The sequence below is a fragment of the Eleginops maclovinus genome, chromosome 1 (assembly GCF_036324505.1).
Source record: "Eleginops maclovinus isolate JMC-PN-2008 ecotype Puerto Natales chromosome 1, JC_Emac_rtc_rv5, whole genome shotgun sequence".
Taxonomy (NCBI): Eukaryota; Metazoa; Chordata; class Actinopteri; order Perciformes; family Eleginopidae; genus Eleginops; species Eleginops maclovinus.
Window position 1 is genome coordinate 22,532,958 of NC_086349.1, and position 20,904 is coordinate 22,553,861.

Here is a 20,904-nt window from a genome sequence, read left to right on the forward strand (position 1 = left end):
AGTGATCTAGGGGTGTTGAGCATAGAACACAGGAGGGCAGCGTCTTTAAATTTAGATGAGTTTGTTGATCGATTTGCTAGAAATCATCACAACCGAAGAATACAGCTGCTGTAAACTAACAGCTAAGTAACCAGCATCTGTCTGTTATACCTGCCAATTCTGCATCATTAACAGCCCCAACATTCTTTTGTTTTTCCTAAAGTGTATTATGTGACATGGGTATTGCAATGTTAGTACATGTCTGTTCTATTTAGACTTATCTGGTCAGCTTCCCAGACAGACACTCTCAGATATGTTCTCAAGAATAACAAAAAAGACAATTGTCAAATTATTTACATGGATCTACCTACACTCACTCACTCACTCACTCACTCACTCACTCACTCACTCACTCACTCACTCACTCTCACTCTCACTCTCACTCTCACTCTCACTCTCACTCTCACTCTCACTCTCACTCACACACACACACACACACACACACTAGGGCTGAACGATATATCGCATTTGCGATAATATCGCGATATGACCAAGTGCGATGTTCTAATCGCGAAAGTCTGCGATTTAAAAAAAAAATTTAAAAAAAAATTTTTTTTTTTTTTTTTTTTATATCATTTAAAAAATCATACAGTACATATCAACATACAAACGTACAAGGGGTACACACGTATAAAAATACATCAACATTATAAAGAAAGGCTGCGATTATACTCTGTTCACGTGATATGCGGGAGTAAAACGAGATTGTCTAACCACAGAGGCTGCACTCTGGTCACGTGACACAGGGAGCAAAGTTTTGAAACAGTCTACCGGAGAGAACTCGCAAGCAAAGCTAGCTGTAACCTACGCAATGGCCTCAGGCTCAACAGAACCAGACCCTGCGGGGCTAGTTTCAAAGAGGAAATACACATCAGTCGTGTGGGACTATTTCGGTTTTAAGAAAGAAGATGTTGCACAGAGTCAGGTACTGTGTAAAACCAGGGGCGGCTGGCCCATAGGGGGCGATAGTGCACCGCCCTCCTTAAGCCAAACGAAAAAAAAAAAGAGAGAAAAGAGTTTATTTTGCTGGTCTAAGTCTTAATAGTATAGTCCAAACAGCAGCCTGAATATCGCTGCGACAATCAGCAGCCTGGATGTCACTGTCCAACCAGTAGCCCCGCCCCCTTGGGGCGATATCAGTCAGATTGAAAATCGCCCCAGGCGCTCTCATAGACTTACATGTTGAGACTCGTTTTTTCAAAAATCGAACGATACAATGCATTTCTATGGGCTCCGGTGGGGCTTGCCCTAACGTGATTTCGTCATACGCAGTTACGCACTGATGCGTGCTCGGACGTACAGCGGTCGATCGGCGGTCGATCGGCGGATGATTCGGCGCCCCCCCTGAGAAATTTGTCAGGAGCCGCCACTGTGTAAAACCTGCCTGGTCAGAGTTGGTACATCACGGGGCAACACTACCAATTTGTACCAGCACCTAAAAACGCAGCACAAAACAGTGTATGATAGATGTATGGCTACAAAATCAAGCAGTGTGCAGAATAATCCTAGTAAAGTTAATCGGCAAGGATCACTGACCGAACTGTTTGAAGGTGTTACGCCATATGAACGCAGTTCAAAGCGGCACACGGAAATTACCAAAGCAGTAACCCAATGCATCGCGAAAGACATGATGGCCGTCAATACGGTGACCAAGCTTGGGTTCAATAATTTGGTAACTACGCTGGATAAGAGGTACAAAATGCCCTCCCGCACGTATTTTAGTCAGACTGCCCTTCCGGAGCTACATATGCAGTGTAGGCAGAAAGTAGCAGCGGACTTGAAGGCTGTGGAGTTTTTTGCGGCTACAACAGACATGTGGTCAAGCCTTACGGTCCATTATATCTCTGAAGACCTCCACCTCGAAGCTCGCAGCCTTCAAACGGCCTACTTCCCCGAAGACCACACAGGCGAAAACATTGCTGCTGGCCTGAGAGAGGGGCTTGCATGCTGGGATCTCACTGAAGACAACCTTGTCTGCATAACGACGGACAACGCGTCAAATATGGTGAAAGCAGCACAGCTGAACGAATGGACCAGACTCCAGTGTTTCGGACACAGATTACATCTTGCTATTGGTAAGTTTCTGCTGAGAGAGAGAGAGAGAGAGAGAGAGTGTGTGTGTGTGTGTGTGTGTGCGTGTGTGTGCATGCACGCGCCTGTGTATCACTCTCTCCCACAAACACACACCACACTATTATTTCCCTTGTTCTTTAATGCTGTTAATTCTAGTTATGTTATGTCAACCCAACGCTGATGTACCCACCTCTCCTTATGTATTTTCTTTTTTGTTTTTGTCTTATGGTCTGATGTTCTTGTATGTCATGATGTATGTAACAATAGCTTTGGCAACACTGTTCCCATAGTCATGCTAATAAAGCAAATTTGAGAGAGAGAGAGAAATGGTGAAACCTTGTATCACACAACTGCAATTGTTTGAGTTACACTAATTTTACTTTTTTACTTAATTTTTTTTTCCTCCAGAAAATGCAATCAAAGATGATAGAGTATCCAGAGCAATAGGGCAGTGCAGGAAGTTGGTGGGGCACTTCTCCCACAGTTGGAAGAAAAAGGCAGCGCTCACTGAGGCACAGAAGGAGCTTAAGCTTCCTGAGCACTCTCTCATTACTGAGTGCCCTACAAGATGGGGGTCCAAAGAGAAAATGATTGCCAGAGTGCTGGAACAGATGACAGCCATATCAAAGGTATTGTCAGGTGACCGACATGCACGCCCCCTCATCCCAACCTGGCAGGATGCTGCCGTGTTGAAGTCCATTCATAAGGCACTGCATCCTCTCTCCAAATTTACTGATGCTCTTTCTGGAGAGGAGTATGTGAGCATCTCCTACCTCAAGCCAGTTCTCCATCTTCTGGCAACATCAGTCTTGGCTGAAGATGCTGAGGACACTGATCTGACTAGATCAATTAAAACCAAGGTCCTGGCTTACCTCAACGACAAGTATAGTGACCTCATCACCCAGGAGCTTTTGGATGTTGCGTCTTTCATGGACCCTAGGTTCAAAACGCAATACATCAGCGCAGACAACCTTCCTGCCATTAAGGCCCGACTGAAGACAGAAATGGTGGAATCAGCAAGACGTACACATAATCAGGTTAATCCTTGAAAATAATTTTTCCACAAACACATACTATAATAGGTATATATAAGCTAACTGCAAAACTAATGTCTCTTTTCCCATCTGGCAGGAGAAGAGGTCTCGCACTGAAACTGCTCAAAATTCTCCAAGTGCACAGGCCTCTGGGGGAAAGGCAAAGAAGTCTCTTGGTAGTCTTTTTAAAACCAGTGTGGCCTCTTCAGCTTTGCCTCTGCCACTTGAAGATGTCGTGGAGGCAGAGTTGAATAGTTACCTGTTGAGCCCTGTCATTGACGGAGAGGATGATCCCTTAGCCTGGTGGAAGGTGCACAACATTCACTTTCCACGACTGTGCAAGATGGCCCGCAAATATCTATGTGTGCCAGCCACAAGTGCCCCCTCAGAGCGTTTGTTCAGCACTGGAGGGAATATAGTGACTTGCACTCGCTCATCCTTAAAGCCAGCAAAAGTTGATATGCTGGTCTTCCTAGCAAAAAACCTTGAGCTATGATGATTATGGCTGGCAGAGCCATACTCATTGTGCACTTTAGTTTGTGCTGTGTTACTGTTACTGCAGATAATCAAGATGTTCAGCCAGTTTTAATTTAAAGGTGTGTTTGTGTGTGTATACAATTGCTATATTATGTTTGCACTTTATGTGTAATGTTACTGACTAGTTTTATTTATTTAATATTATTTTTTAATTTAATGACTTTCTAGCAGTTCACAGATGTCGAAAGTCGAGTGTGGTAAAGCCACAGATTGTTTTTATATATATATATATATATATATTTCTGCACATTGTACTGACTTTCATTTTAATGTTTACACCAGGGTTCCTTGTCAGCACTTTATGCTCAGATGTTACTATACTATGCTCAGAGATGTTACTACTCAAAATATACTATTGTGTATGTTCAAATATACTGTTTTGATTGAATTAGTTGTTAGTCATCATTCATGCAAACTCATGTCATCATAACAGAGGTATGTCTTCCAGGAAAGAACAGTTTAAAATTAATGTAATATAGTATTGGCCATACTATATGATGTTTTGCTTGTCAATAATACAGAAGACAAAGTCCTTAAAAAATAATCGCATATCGCATCGCAATCGCAATATTGGCGCGAAAAATCGCAATTAGATTATTTTCCATAATCGTTCAGCCCTAACACACACACACACACACACACACACACACACACACACACACACACACACACACACACACACACTGTTTGTAGTGAAACAGTTCAATGTACATGTTCTCACACACACACACACACACACACACACACACACACACACACACACACACACACACACACACACACACACACACACACAATTCAATGTACATTTTACACATTGTTGGTATTTGTTTTTCTTTATGTTTTATGGGACATGTGTGTGTGTGACGTTTATTTTTTACTCTTTATATATACATATGTTTATTATCGCAAATAAAATGAATATTGCACTTAAAAGGCTACAGTTTACTTTAATAAATGATCGCCTAAAATGACAATTCATATCGTGTCTTTCTGTCATTTGCACTAAAAGCTTCCCCTTCTCATGTTAAAGTCCTGAACCCCCTCACATAATCATGACACATCGCACTCGCACATTATCTAAGCACCCATTCCAATAACATGGGATTATCAGTAACAGTAAGACATCATTAGTGTCCATAAGAAGGTTCAATCCATTGTTTATGGCTAGATGAGCTGTTAGAAAAACTGCTGCTCTGAGTGATGCAGTGCGTGAGTTTTAAAATAGTAGTTTTTGACAATCAAGTGCCACCCCAAATAAAAGACTGGCCAGAGCTGGCCCCCCCAGAAATAATGTCCTGGCTACGCCCCTGGCTGAGTGTGAAGTGATTATGAAGTCCTCATAATGCAATAGATAATTGAGTTGTTATAACCTTCCCCCTCAACCTTCATTACATTTTAAGGTGCACAGTTTAAAAGCACAAAGGCGATTCCACACTGAAGATTTGTCCACTCGCACTGATGCACCCTTTAGTAGGATTGTACGACGGAGTATTAGGGCCACATATGAAGAAAAAAAATATTTTTGCCGTGACGAGATTAAAGTCGACACGGCGACTTTAAAGTCAACATGTCGACATTAAACTCGAAATGTCGAGAATAAAGTTGAAATATTATGTCGAGGTTAATCTCGACATGTCGAGAATAATCTCGACTTTATGTCAATTGACACTGAAAACTATTCAGAGAGAAAGCAACCGCTCCACAGGTGCAGTTTGAGTCACGCATGGTTCTTACACTAATCACCACACTGTGGTTCTGCGCTAAAACAGCGAGGATCTCTTTATTGTTAAATCCAATTCGGAAGTATAATTTGACCAAATGATCTACACAAGCCATTTCGGATTCAGTGCAGGACCTGTGGGAGCGGTTGCTATGTCTCCCAACTAATTTCAACTTTATTCTCGATATTTCGAGTTTAATGTCGACATGTTGACTTTAAAGTCGCCGTGTCGACTTTAAAGTCAACATGTCGACTTTAAAGTCGCCGTGTCGACTTTAATCTCGTCACGGCAAAAATATTTTTTTTCTTCATATGTGGCCCTAATACTCCGTCGTAGGATTGTGCATAAGCTTGGGAAACAACATCTGTTTTTCGATGTCTTCTTAAATAAACACTTCGTAAACTGAACTGCATACAGCTTCCTAGCTCCCCCTCCAAACAAAAATAATCCGGAGGAGCGCAGCGTGGTGCACGGGATCTCGGGTAAGTATTTTTGTTAAGAAAACGGTTTAAAAACTCCTGTAATAAAACCAATAATAGTTTATGAAAGCCCTGTTTGCTCTGTGTATCAAAGAGCAGCAGCTGGAGCACAGAGCGTGTACGGCGGTGTTGAAACTTGTTGTCCTGAACCCCGAGGGAGACTCCCCTGGTGGTGTGTCCCACAACGTCTGGTAAAAGACCTGGCAAGTAGGATAAAAACATCTGGCTAAAAGGACTCAAGGTTGACTTTGTTTAAAATAAGCATGCAGGTAAGATTAGTAATTATTAAAATCATAAATACACAAAAGTGCTTTGTAAAATAAGTGCTGTTAAATTCACCCAAATGATAAAAAGATAACAAAATATAAAACATAAGAAATATATATATGTGAAAATATAAAAGTATAAAATATAAAATACACACATTAGTAATCACACAGGGTTAGGTTTGTTGATGCTGTACTATTTTATGTTTACAAGGTGAGTTTACCACATGAAGCTTTAGATCCACATGTGTTGATTGTGAGGACTACTCTTACAGTCTCAACAGCTCCTGTTTGCAATGAATGCACCTGGAAAAATATTTGAAATGAGTGATCACGAATGGCCAAGAACTCCTTAAAAAACAACGCAATAACCTAAGCGCAATGTTTTCTACAAGGACTTGTTAAACTTTTCTACAGAACAATACAAATGATAGTATAGCTTCAAATAAACGCTTCAGTTGGTGACAAAAAAAAAAAAAGTGTGGAGGAGAACAGAGCACAGCCAATAAGACGTAATGCAATTACACACAGATATTGGGCAAGGAGTTCCAAGGCCAAATAAACAGCAGACACCGTGAAATGAACATTCCTTTTATAGAGAAAAACCTGACCAGGCGAATAAATGCACAAAAGAAATCACTCAGTGTCTGTACCTCTGCAAAGGCCACACTGCTTTTTGAAATGACACATTGATTGGCTGATTAGCCTTTTGTAACATAACCACACAAGGTGAAAACATTGGAACTTTCACTGCTGCATTCAAAACAAGATAACAATTTCATAAGTTCATGTTTTGTTTGTTCAAAACTAAAAACAGTATCTCCTTAATAATAATAATAATCATTTATATAGCACCTTTTTAGGTACCCAAGTCCGCTTCCCATTTTGTGAGGACAGACAGAAAACAAACAAAAAAGTAGGGCAAATAAAAGAATAGAAAAAATAAAGTAAATAAAGTAGAAACAGAAATGGCAGCTGTGGTCGAAGAACGGGGGACTGAGATGAGTTAGTGGTCAGAGGCTCTGGTGAAGAGGTGAGTTTTTAATGAGGATTTACAGATGTCCAGGGAGGCAGCATTGCGGATCTCTGCAGGAAGAGCGTTCCAGAGGGTGGGGGCCGCAACACTGAACGCCCTGTCACCAACGGTGCGGAGGCGAGTGCGGGGAATACAGAGAAGGCCCGTGTCCGAGGACCGTAGGCTCCGTGAAAGGGTGTAGGGATGGAGGAGGTCTGATGGGTACGTTGGAGTGAGGCCATGGAGAGACTTGTAGGTGTCAGGTCATAATAAAAATGAAAAGATTCCCACAAATACACTGTAGACCAAAGTTATCAAAGAGCATGATGGATATGTTAGTTAACCTCTGCTGCACTACTGAAAATTACTATATACTATATACATAAATATCTTTTAGTCTGTATGAAACCTAATTAGGATACGACTCAAATACCTCACATTCACCACTCCACATTGGTTCATCATCACTAATTGCAGTGAAAAGCCATAGTTTACCAACGTAAAGCTCCTTTTTAGTTGGTGTTCCTCATTTTGTTCTGTAAAACAACGTCTTAATGATGCGAGTTTCTCATTTCCGTCGCTAGTTGTACTCAGTGGCAATTATTCCAGTTCTTAAACAATGTTTGAGAGTGGCTGCGGACTCATTGGTGCAACTGTTTACTGTTTATCTTTGTTGTGAATTTAGTTCAGGGATGAAAGCTATTAATCATACTATGCTATCTCCTCACAGTTATAGTTTTATGAATCTCCAATAGGCAGCATTATGTGGAAATGGCTACTGATGTATTCAAGGCACAGATCATCTCCGGGCAGTAGATGCAATCACATCACATTGCCTCATTATGTGGTTATTAACTGGCGAAAGCCAACCGGTACCTTGTCATCACATGGTGCGATTCAGAGCTTGGTGTTGTTCAGAAAGCCAGACATTCATTCTTGATTTCTGAAAGGCTGGCATTGAGGATTTAGACGCACAACAGGCAGCTCCATTAGAGAAGCAGATTGAGACGCCAGGAAACAGACTTATAAAGTGAAAAATGTGATTAGCGATATCTCTGCCGTTATAATTACTCTTGTGTTCATCCTCTTTGGTCTTTAACACAGCTGCTGTCTGAGGGATACACACTGTATTTATGCACAGCAGAGGTAGAGATGAGAGGCGACACAAACCAACACTAGTCCCACCCTTCCCATCATCCACCTACGCCTGGGCAAAAAATCGTTACAGCAATAATTATTTTATTAGATTCATCTAACTACCATGCCTGGGTGCCCATTATTGGGTTTAGAGAGGGGTAGATAAGTACCTCAGGCCATAGGCTGGTCAAAACTAATCAGCAATTAATATTTTAACCAATCATTGGGTTACAATCCATCACCTTCCTGCAATTACCTCAACAAAACAAATCATCTGCATGACAACAATTATATTCCCTATGATGACACTCGTGCAGCGTGATTATGTTTCTGTCTGTCGACCCACCTCCTCATTTGACAGACATTGAATATGACATGTCAGCGTCTCTGCAGTTGCAGTTCAGGATCCACAGCTGCCAGAACAATCGATGTCTACAAATCAACAGGAGGGACGAAGCTTGTTAAAGGTAAAGGTGTGGAATCTCCTTGCAAGTGCATTCAATATTTTAAAAAAGTACACGGTCGAGTTGAATTAATTTCAGTCCAAGAGAACGAGAACAGTTCAATTGGGGCAAAATCGCTATAGATAGAAAAGATTTTGTTAACTTGGTTCAGTTAATTCAGTTCTGAGCTTCTGAATTTCATCCAACAACAGGGACACTGGAAGTCTGTCATATTGGGGGTAAAACAAAGTCAGTCTCTATAATGGAATACTACTTTATAAAAGTCCTAAAAACCTAATATAGCATCAGTACGGATGTAACAGCGACGAAGCACATCCAGCAGACACAGAGCACCAATATCATCCATTCCATTTTTCTGTCAAATCTTTATGTCTTTGTCCTTTTTACTCAAATGATTTGTCCCAGAACTCTCAAGAAATCACATCTGGGAATTCAAGGATACGCTAGCAGCTGGGCCCCCCTCAGATCCACTGAGGCTCATTCTCTTTTGTGTTCCAGGGAGTTAGACAGTGTTGGCCCTACCAGTATGGCAATGGTTGGACATTGAGTTTAGAACGGCTCTTCAGAAAACCTATGAGTGACGAAACAGAGTATTTGTCCTTGTCTTGAAAAGTCTAATCAACACATCCTCATGAATAACTCAGTGACTTTCATTGTCTTCTATGGCATATATTGTGTCCTAAATTCATTTTGTGAGGCTCTGTGTTGATCTGTTTTTTTGGGAAAGCTCCCTGCCTTCAAGCATTGCCAATTGGAGGGACTCTCCTCCATGAATAACATTACGTTCCTGCCTAAAACTTTGCGACCAGGAGGAATGCACGACTAAACTGTGTACCCTGAAATCATGGTAGTTCATCCACTAAATTGCTGTCTGACTCTTCTAACAGGACTTTCAGAAAGCCCAATTCCTTCCAGCAAAAACGCTGCTGTGGATTGCATTGTTTAGAATGGGTTCTAACTCCTAAGCAGTTGCTATCCGTATCAAGAAGTCTTCCACTTTGAGTCTCAAAACATCATAGTCTATGAATGAATTATTATATGGTAACTGAATGGCAAAACTCTGGGTTCTGAAGTCCACTTGAGCATGTGAATGCACCACGAGGAAGGACATAATAATACATATTCATATGCTAGCAGTCATCTCATTACAGGTTATTTGAAAAATACTTAATTTCAGTTTGTGTCCCTGTTCATTTATTCTAAGCACGATACAAAACATTAACAGCACCAAGATTCTGCAAAGAAGTGCATTATACAATCAGATTGAAATACAATAGATAAAAAACATCCATCAAAGAGCCAAGAGAATAAAATAAAACATGGATAAAAGACAAAAGGAAAAGTTACAGTGCTATGTGTGAAGAAATCATTGTTTGATTTAATAATAGGCAGAGGCAAAAAAGAGCATCTTTTAGAAGTGAAAGTTTGCATTTTCTCTGGTTGACTGAAATCATGACTGTTTCTGAAACTTTTCTCTGGGTGGGTTCTGCTTCTCATTATCAGTTCACTGACAACAGACTGACTGACGGGAGCTCTGCCGAGACTGAAAGGAAATTAGTCAGCTTTCTGGTGTGTGCTTCCTTCTATGATCTGAATCTTGTGGGGTCCTAACTTTCTTGTAAGAATAGAGAATCTTGAGAAATTGTTTGTATTGACTGTTTCCACAACAAAGCCGCTGTGACCCCATTTTGGAATCTGCCTTTCTGATCTCAGTATTTCTCAGAACTTGAAAAGAAACTCGCAAAAAAAGAGAAGCCAGGTTAATGTTGTGTCGGGTCACATGTTCAAAGGGTTTTTCTCCTACTATGTCGAAGGATAAATTATTTCCTTTTCTAGATAATTAATACCGACTGGGATTGTCAGAAAAAAAGCTAATTAAAAAGGATTTTATTTATTTGTCCACTACAAACAAATCTAAATTAAAGCTTGATTTGATTTGTTCAACTCATTCAGACATCAGCAAACAGTTCTGGTGTTTCAGATTTAGAATAGTTTTTCTATGACAAAGGGAAGATATGACCAACCATACTTTAGGGATTGAGGACCAAGAGTTCGTCCGAACCGGAAACACAGCTGTGGTACTCCCCCACGCCACAGATCCAAAGACCACGTTGAAGCAGGTAACGGTCTCTCAGCAGCGTGGAGAAAAGACCTCGAGCTGCTGTTTACATCACGCATTTCTACTCGCGGCTCTTTCCGGTCTCGTCCGCTCTCATTGGTTGGCAGCGGGGGTCGGATCCCGTTGGCCCCTTGTCGTCACATGGACATATCCCCGTCTCTTCTATTGGCTGACGTCGTCGGAGGCGGGTCCATGGCACGTTCTGTCCACCTATGGATATTCTACTATACAATTCTTCGGAGGTTTATTTGTTATTAACCCTTGTATTATGTTAAGGGTCAATTTGACCCATTTCAGTTTTTGTGTTGACCAAAGTACTGGTTATCCTTTCTTTTTCTTGATGAAATTTGGTGACTTTTCATCATCTAGGGTCATGAACTGGTGTGTAAAATCTGGACACTCTGATGTGTAGTGGAATGTCTGTGCAGAGTTTGTATACAAAGATGATGTTGCGGGTCATTTTGACCCAGACCCTTTAATGTGGGTAAATAGCTGTTCAGATCCAAAATAAACATGTCTCTTTGATGTACTTTTTACTTTGATGTACAATTGTTTGTATTTTGATTGCCTCTGAGACCCAGAGCCAGGTGTGTGAAGAGAGGGAACTTTCTCACACTTGTCCTTGTCACTGTTCTCATGTCATCTTTTTGACAAACTCACCAAAAATGAGCTCCAGAAGGACGGCAGCTGAGGAGGCTTTATCACAGATTTTGAACTGGGATAGTGATGTAGAGGAAGATATTTCAGAACCAGAGGATCTTTCAGAGACAGAGGACAATGTTATTGCTGATCCAGATTGTCAATTTTCCTACGATGAGGAGGATTCAGAGGACGAGTCTGCCGTTGTTCCTCCAACAGATGAAAACCAAGGAATGCAGCAATCATCATCCACAGAGGGGACATGGGCATCTAAGGACGGTAATATAAAATGGTCAACATCACCACACCCAAGCCGAGGCAGACTGTCATCTTCCAATGTGATCAAAATGACTCCCGGTCCTACAAGATTTGCTGTCACACGAGTTGATGAGATTCAATCAGCATTTCAGCTCTTCATATCCTCACCAATAGAGAGGATTATACTGGAAATGACCAACTTGGAGGGGAGACGTGTGTTTCAAGAGAAATGGAAGCCACTGGATCAGACTGACTTGCATGCTTACATTGGAGTTCTGTTATTAGCTGGAGTGTACAGGTCAAAGGGAGAAGCAACTGCAAGTCTATGGAATGAAGAGAATGGAAGGCCAATCTTTCGTGCAACAATGTCTCTGGAGACATTCCACATGATATCTCATGTGATCCGCTTTGACAACCACGACACCAGAGCTGGTCGACGTGAAAGAGACAAACAAGCTGCGATCAGAGATGTTTTTGGATAATACTGTTTAAAAGTCTTTACCTTTAGCTGGGTGAACAGACTGACGAGACTCCACCATGAACTGTAGAGCACCAAATTCTTCCTCATTTTTCTGTCAAATCTTGTCTTGTCCTTTCTTTCAATGATTTGCCCAGAACTCTAAGAACCGCAAGTTGGGATTCAAGGATACGCTAGCTGTGGTGCCACCTCAGATCATGAGGATATCTTGTATGTTCCATGGAGTACATGGTTGGCTGCATATGGAATGGGGAATGGTTTGACTGGCTCTGGAAAACTTTCAGAAGCCTCAGAGGTGATAAATCACATGTGCACTTTGTCTAGCATCCTCGACAAGTAATCAACACTTCTAGAATGAATAGTGACATTTCATGGTCTCTAGGAAATACTGTGTCCCTAAATTAATTTGATGTGAGGTCATGGTTGATTCTGTTTTTTTTGGAAAGCTCTTGCTTTCACTTGCCAATGGAGAGGACCTCATGAATACTTCGTTCTGTGTAAAATTGCGACAGAGGATGCATTCGACTAAAGTGTAGAAACATGAGCCACAAAATTGCTGTTGACTATCTACCAAGGACTTGAAATGCCAAATTTCCCACAGCAAAAACGCTGCTGGATGCAATGTTAGGATGGTCTACTTTAGCGTGTTATCCTACAAAAGTTTGCACTTTGATCTACAAACTATGTCTATGAATGCAATCATTAGAATGGCAATGACGGCAAAATTGGTCAAGTCCCTTTTGACTGTGAAGACCTCAGAGGGACTTATAATACAAATTCATATGCTAGCAGTCATCGTCTCCCAGCAGTTTGAATGATACTTAATCAGTTGTGTCCATGTCATTTATCAAGCCGAACAAACATTAAGCACCCACGATCGCAAAGAGTGCATTATACAAATCGATGAAATACAATAGAAAAACATCATAAAGAGCCAAGGAATAAATAAACATGATAGACAAGGTAAAAAGTTACAGTGCTATGTGTGAGAATGCATGATTGATTTAATTGGCAGAGCAAAGAGCATCAGAGTGAAAGTTTGCATTTCTTGTGTGAAACATGAAATGTTTGAAAACTTCTTGGTGGGTTGCTTGCAAGTAGTTCCTGAAATGATGAGAAGTTGGCGAATGAAAAGGAAATAGTCAGTTTCATGGTGTGGATCCTATGATCTGAATCTTGTGCTATTTCTTGTCAAGAATAGGAGAATCGGAGAAGGTTGAATGGTATGATGCAAACAAAGCTGGATGGAAAGCAGCTGATAGGTAAGAATGAAAAGAAACGCAAGAAAAGAAGAAGCAGGTAATGGTAGGGGAGTAATGTTCAAGGAGGTTGTACACTAGGAAGGAAAAAGATTCTTCAGAAATTAATAGACGATGGGATTGTCAGAAAAAAAGCTAATTAGAAAGATTTATTATTTACCGGAGAAACAAAATCTAGATTAAAGTGATTTGATTTGTTCAACTCATTCAGGAATCAACAAATAGTTTGGTATGTTCAGATTTTAGAATATGTTTATCTATCCAAAATAAGGTATGATTGAAACCATCTTTAGGGATGAGACAAAGTTGTCGAGGAAAAATGGTACCCCAGCAGATCATAGACCAGTAAAGTTTCAACTGTTCTAGAGGTTGGAAAAAGCACTCGTGCTCTTTGCTGCGTCAACATGAGGTTAGGAGCGGGGGTCGGTATCGTATGGCCCTTGTGTTAGATGGACATATCAACTTCTATTTATTGGTGACTCTGAAGTACAGGTCAGGCAAGATCTTGTATCCAACCATAGTGAATATGCTATATACATATATCTATATGAGTTATATTATTATAATAAAAATAATAAAGTGTTATTGAGTAAAATGAGAGTAGGAGCATTGAATGTGTATTATTAGGGTAAGATCCAGGCAATCATTTTTGATTAGATTAGATTCAACTTTATTATCATTGTGCAAAGTACAGGTACAAGCTAATGAAATGCAGTTAGTATCCAACCAGAAGTGCAAAATGTGCTATATATATACTGGAGGTACGGGAACTGAGGTTTCTGTAACGCCTGCCAGATGGGAGGAGGGTGAACAGTCTGTTGTTGGGGTGGGAGGCATCCTTGATGATATTTTTGGATTTGCCCAGACGGCGTTTGAGGTAAATGTTATTAATGGTGGGTAACTGGGTGCCGATGATCCGTTGGGCTGTTTTCACTACCCGTTGGAGTGATTTCCGGTCTGAGGCGGAGCAGGTGCCGTACCACACTGTGATGCAGTTAGCGAGTATGCCCTCGATGGTACAACGGTAGAAGTCCACCAGGATCCTGGGACCAAGGTGGGCTTTCTTAAGGCCCCGAAGAAAGTAGAGACGCTGCTGCGCCTTTTTGACCAGGGTGGAGGAGTTCAGAGACCATGTGAGATATCATTTCCCTCTATTCATGCAATATAAGATACACGCTAAATGAGGCTAAAAACAATAGCATCCGGTTCTAGCGGAAGTTGTAAATCTGGTCCGTCGGGAAACAGTGAATTATATCCTTTAATGTTCCTCCACAATATATTGATTATTCTTACAGAGAGCGCTGTTCAAACTCGCAAAACTAAGCTTCATTGTCTCTTTAAGACACAAACAGAACTTGGCAGACACATTTTATGTTTAGTTTAACCATGAAATGAAAGGAAATGGAAGAAACAAGGGTGAACAATGCCATGCTGTGAATATCCTTTTTTTAAGGTGGTACAAAAATAACAAAAAGGCCCTTTAATTGTCTGGCGAAAGTGATGCTGGGAGTTAATTATAGCGACAGAGATGCTGACTTGCCTTTGACTCTAACAACCTTGTAATTTGCGGGTTTGACAGTTGCCTGGACTTATTAGTGTAGCGACTAACACTGTGTCGTTCATTTGCTGTTGGCTCATTAAAAAGGAGACCAGAGAGGGAGGATGAAAACAGAGCACCGCACGTTTCCGAGGGAAACTGTTTGCACAATTAAAGGCTTCGAGGAAATTGATGGTCGTTAGAGGTTCCTGTGAGGAGAGTCCTAATTCAAGAGAAGCACTTGTTGTTTGTAGTACCAACAACTTAGTAAAGTTAGGCAACTATCAGCATGTGGGTGACCTGCAAGTTTTAGTCATCCCAAAAAAAAATACTTTAAAATAAGTTTGAAGAATAGACATGCCGCTTTTTATCAACAACAACGCCGACATGTTATTTGTGTATCATCCAAGGCTGAAGAGGTAGAGTCATCAAGAATAAGAAAGTGATTTGTAAGGGAAGTGAGAATAAATTCCATAGAAATGATACGTCATACAAATGTGACTCCAGTGAGTGTGAAGTCCAGCCACTTGCATGCTGCTCTGCCATTTTGATAAAGTGCTGGACATGTAGTCAGGTTGCTTTGGGCAGAACTCTCACCCTACCAATGTTTAAACACTCCTTGCCAAGGGACTCCTGTATGTCAACAGCTTGGTCATTTTCCTTGAGCTCTACAAACACCTTCACCTACAATAGCCAGGAGCTAATGTGCACGGTACCGGTACAAACATGAATCAGAGCCTTTGCTCAAACAGTTGATGCACAACCTGGAGCTACAAATGATCAGCTCAAATAAATTGCTGGATAAGATGCAGTTGAGTCGAATCATGCTGCAGTACCAGAAGCTCTAAGGTCATTTACAGGCAGGTAGGAATCTCTCTATCTAAACTTAAAAAGTAAGGAACTGTGTGTTTGGTAGCTTGTTTTTTTGTTGTAACAATGCTTCTTGGCAATTAATCTTAGGGTCACAGTGTGGAGAAGACACGTAGAACGCTTTGATGATTGCTGCACCGACAGAGTAGGAGTGAAGAGGAGGGAATAGCCTGCCTGCAGTCCTGATCTCAACCCCATTGAACACTTGTTGGATCAGCTTGGACGTGCTGTCCATGCCAGAGTGACCAACACAACCACACTGGCTGACTTGGGACAAATACTAGTTTAAAAACGGGATGCCGTCCCACAGCAGTGTGTGGGCTGGTGACCAGCATGAGGAGGAGAGGCTGTTGTGGCTGTGTGCGGTTCTTCCACATGCTACTGAGGCGGCTTGTTAAATTAATACATTTTTAATAAGTAAATTGTTTCCAATATGTCCTGTTTCATCAGACTTCAATCATCCAATCCATCAAACAACACCAAAAGAGTCAACAGCAAAAAAAAAAGCAGTTTGGCATTGGCAGAGGAGATTTGTCACATTTTTCATGGGCACAACCCACCAACTCAGCTCTGCTGCTCCTCCCAAAAATGCATGTTCCTCACAAATGTGGCACCAATTGAAAGGTAAGAAAACAAGCTTTCCAACAGTATAACATTTTTGCCAAGAAGCTTTGTTACAATAAAGAAATAAGCTATCAAACACACAATTCCTTACTTATAAGTTTAGTTGAGACACATCTTTGAAAGACTCAGGTCTGAAATGTGACTGCAATATTTGGACGCTAATGCTTTCATTCAGTAATAGTGCCACAATTTGCTAATCTTATTCACTGTCTTTCCAACTCCTTTCGAATGTCGGTCAATGTCAATGTCTGTTCATGCAGTGAATGCAAAGACAGCAAACCAGGTTTTTTTGCAAAGAAAATAGGTTTCCCTGAGGCTATCCCAAAGGGGATCTTAAGAGCCGCTGCCTGTAGCTCAAGTCATGAATAGGACATTAACCCTCCCAACCTTCTAGTCTTGCTGCTATGTGCCAGTTTCACATTAATGTCTCAGAGTGCAGGCAGTGCTATAATAAATTGTGAAGTGGTCTTTTACACATCATGGACGGGAAGTGTCAAGAATATTTGTAGCACTAGCGGTGTTGTTTCTGGAATACATACAGTCAAAACCAGTAAAGGGGTCCTATTATGCTCATTTACAGGTTCATTGTGATTGGTCAATCGCTTACAGATATCTCACAACCTATCACGTAGAATGTTTTGAAGCGCTAGTCAACTGAAGCGCAAGTGTTACACCGTGATGTTATTAAGTCACAGAAGTCATTTTAAGCTTTACGGGCCATTCACAGATATCTGCACTTCTGTCTGGCCTACCGTTCCTTTTACAGTGATTTTCCCATCCTCTTTGAGAGGCTTTTCCTTGAGCTAATGGTATGAGGGAAAGTGTCTGTGGGAAGAAATGAGCCACCTGGGGGATTGCAGAGCTGAGACCAGCCAGGAAATTGTATGTGGGTGCATTTGGAGACATGAGAAATGACAGAAATATGAGGGTAAAGTGAAGGAGGGGATGAGTGAGATGACCCACGTGAGATTATAAATCACGTGAAAGTGTCAAAGACGTGAGAGCTAACAAGAGCTATGAATGATATGAGAATACATGACAGAAAGAAAAGAGAAAATGAAAACGGTAGAGAACAGGCAATAATAAAGCATAGAGGAAGAGGAAGGAAAGTAAGTGATTTGGAAGATGTCAGAGGGTCGATGAAATCAGAGGTTAAAGAGAAAAAAATTAGGGAAAATATAAGGGATGAAGAGAGATCTGAGTAGGGACAATCGATGGAAGGTGAAAGGGGGAAGCGAGAGGAGAGGAGTTAACATGAGATATAGAGAAAATAGAAAAATGGATAATGCAGCAACATGTGACTGGCAAAGAAGGCAGATAAGACATATTCCTAAATGTGTTGGGTAATGAAAAATGCTGCAAGCTGCGTAGTTAGTAATTTATTCTTATTTGGTCTACGATTGAAACACTGTACGTTTGCAAAATCTACGACTGGTTTACTTTTCATATCGACACGATAAACTCAAACGCTGAACCAGTAAATATGTAAATTAAGTGACGGTCTTCATCCCAGCTCTTTCTGAAGATCAAAGAGCTCAAACTTCTTTCTATACGGTAGCTTTGTATAGCAGCCACACAGAGAGCTGGCACAAGAACAAAGAGAACAGTAGATAGGAAGGAAGGAAGGAAGGCAGTGGAGATACAGGAAACATGATGAGAAAAGAAAGAGAATAGAGAGAAACTACTGGAAAGAACAAGATGCAAGTCATCCCTTTGGCTGCAGGGATAGATTACTATACTTTTATTGCATATATCCTTTTTCCCCAGAGGATACACTTTAATTATCTCATAACTTGCAATGTGTCTACAGCATTTAATAGTTTTTACTAGTCCAGTGAAAATCTATTGAAAGAATTGGCACACTTTCTGTTACTAACATTTATATTTTCCAGAGGATGCCTGCTCTAGTTTTTCCTCGAGGTTGACATTTTTGTTTTTGGGTACAATGATATTATTGCTATTGTGTGCATTAGCATCCATCACCCCTCTGGTATACACTGCATTCACTTTGTTGATCCTCTAACTTCCATCATCAGGTACAAATGTTTATTTGTCAAAAACCTGCATAACTAATGACCTTCCCATTGACCTCAGATGTACTCTGTGTTCAGCACTAATAAGCTAATGTTAGAAAGCTGACATGCTAAACTAAGAAGGGGGTACATGGTGGATATTATCAACATGTTAGCATGTTGAGCATTTATATCAAAACACAAGTAGACCCTCATCACACGTGAGAACATCCTCTGCAGTAGAGGGTCGGGTAACTGCGTTGTGTTAAACATGAACCAAACCTGAATCAATCTGATTAATAGCCACAACAGATGGTCGAGAAGCAATCGAGAGGCCGGGATGAAGTGACTGAGGGGGACTGATAAAATTACCAGAACAGAGAGAAATGCTGAAGACAAAAAACAACTACAAGACTACTTTTTAATATCAGAGGATACACTTTTTATTGAGACATATTAATGTGAATCACGTCATGTTCAGTTATGACTCCAAGAAAGAGCAAGCTTTTTGACAAATTCTGACAGGCAGGATTAATTACCGCCATGAGCTGTGTGACAGGGGACAGTGTTGGTGCAGTGTCTTTGCCTCAAGTCTCTCCCTCTGCCCCTCCCCACTTCAGCTCTACCACCTGGGAAAGGGTCCTCAAACTTCATAAAAACCTCTGCAGTAGAGGATTGGGAAGTCTGTTGTGTTAAACATGAATCAATTGAGCATGTTTTTACATACTCAAGTGCAACATTTTATATACATATATACAGAGGCCACTCGAAATGTTTCTTACATCTTTATCTCTACATGTCTGGCAGCCATTCCAGTGTGTGTTGAATTCCGACACGGAGAAATGTTGTCAGTAGTTTAGAGACTTCAATAAAAAATAATAAAAAATAGTTGTAATTTAACTCATAAGACATACCTATAAATCATACAACGGAGGAGGAAATGATAATGCTGAAGTGGTCTCTTAATTTCTTCCGGGGCTGTATGCCACACGCAAGATCCCAGGCCTATATTCAGGTTGCATTATGTCTACTATTGTTGTGCCTACACTCGGATAAAGCTGTTGCACGTGACGGGCGGACCTTAGGACTGGTTGTGAAATGAGAGGAGGCCGAATCTGTGTCAGTGATGCTTGATGTTCAAACGTCAAAATTGATTTTACGTCAGAGAATCTGATCATATCTGCCCAGAGAATGTGCTCCTTTTACCGTTTGATCTTATTCCAATTATTCCGCAGAAAAAAATGCCTCTGCTTCATGATTATACTTCTAGCGTTTTTGTTCCGTTCTGTTTTTCTTGTGCAGCATAATGGACTGAGCTACAAGTGTGCAACAGTGAGTTGCATAGTGACAATAAATGATCCTTGAAATCTTTGAATCATTTTCCTCAAGCAGACTGTGACCCTCTGACAGAGTCTCAATCTGCCTCTCAGTGAGAGTCGACAATGATCTCTCTTTGAACCTCATCTTGTTTTTCAGTCTGTCGCTGTACTAAAGCCTGCTTCTGTTTCAATTCTCCTCTTTTATTTCGTAAACTCCACCACTGGGCACTCCCTCAGCTCAAGTATGTTTTTTATAGTTTCCTGACCGAGCCCTGTGGTTGTCCCTCAAGTGCAATTCTCCAACATCCATCCTATATGTGTTTTTACGGAGCTGTTCTATTTGTTGCCTCTGTATCATGGGACGTAATCAGGGCTTGATTCTTCATTGTGGCTGCTTTTACAAACCGTTTCATCAGCACTCAAGCCACCGTCAGCATCCTGGCCATTTCGCCCATAATTTGTCCCTGGACTTCACCCGGTTTGGAGCATGCTATCTGTGATTTTCAGTACGTTCTAATTTCCTCTTGCTCCTTTTGAAACCTTTCATTTATAACAAAGACCAACACCGTACCCATTGATGACCTGTTAGGACTCCCAAATGAATCTTCAAGTTGCAGGAAGCAATTATATGTTTAACGTGACAATGCACTGCTCACATATCACTTTTTCAAAACAGGACTCAGATTTTCGGGGCCACAGCTTCCACACATCACAGAACATATTATAATTTAGAAGAACTAGCCTCGCTCTGAAAATGAGAAACAATTAAAAGTGATTACTTTTCACGTATTTGTCTTTACTGTATGTGCTATTGAGTCAATATGCTCGGGCAAATCAGTATGAATCGGTATGGATTCTCCCTTAAGGCAATTTATTCCTACTAAAACATATTTTCTTGCCCGTGGTTTTGGAATGAAAATCTATTGCACGTTTTTTTCTCTCCCTTGCTGCAGTTGTGGCCTTCAGTTACCCCTTTTCACAGCTCAGGCGCTGATATAAGCTTTAGTTATTACCATAAGAT

The 20,904-nt window shown here is 40.9% G+C and overlaps 1 protein-coding gene across 1 annotated transcript; it reads left to right on the top strand.

Annotated features, from left to right (window-relative positions):
- The first annotated feature begins 1,666 nt into the window (after positions 1–1,666).
- On the top strand, positions 1,667–4,071 carry LOC134875700 (E3 SUMO-protein ligase ZBED1-like). The gene is made up of 3 exons (XM_063900331.1): positions 1,667–2,114; positions 2,521–3,149; positions 3,244–4,071. Exons 1-3 carry the CDS (start codon positions 1,667–1,669, stop codon positions 3,640–3,642), a joined length of 1,476 nt encoding a protein of 491 aa, XP_063756401.1. The 3' UTR covers positions 3,643–4,071.
- The last annotated feature ends 16,833 nt before the right edge of the window (positions 4,072–20,904 follow it).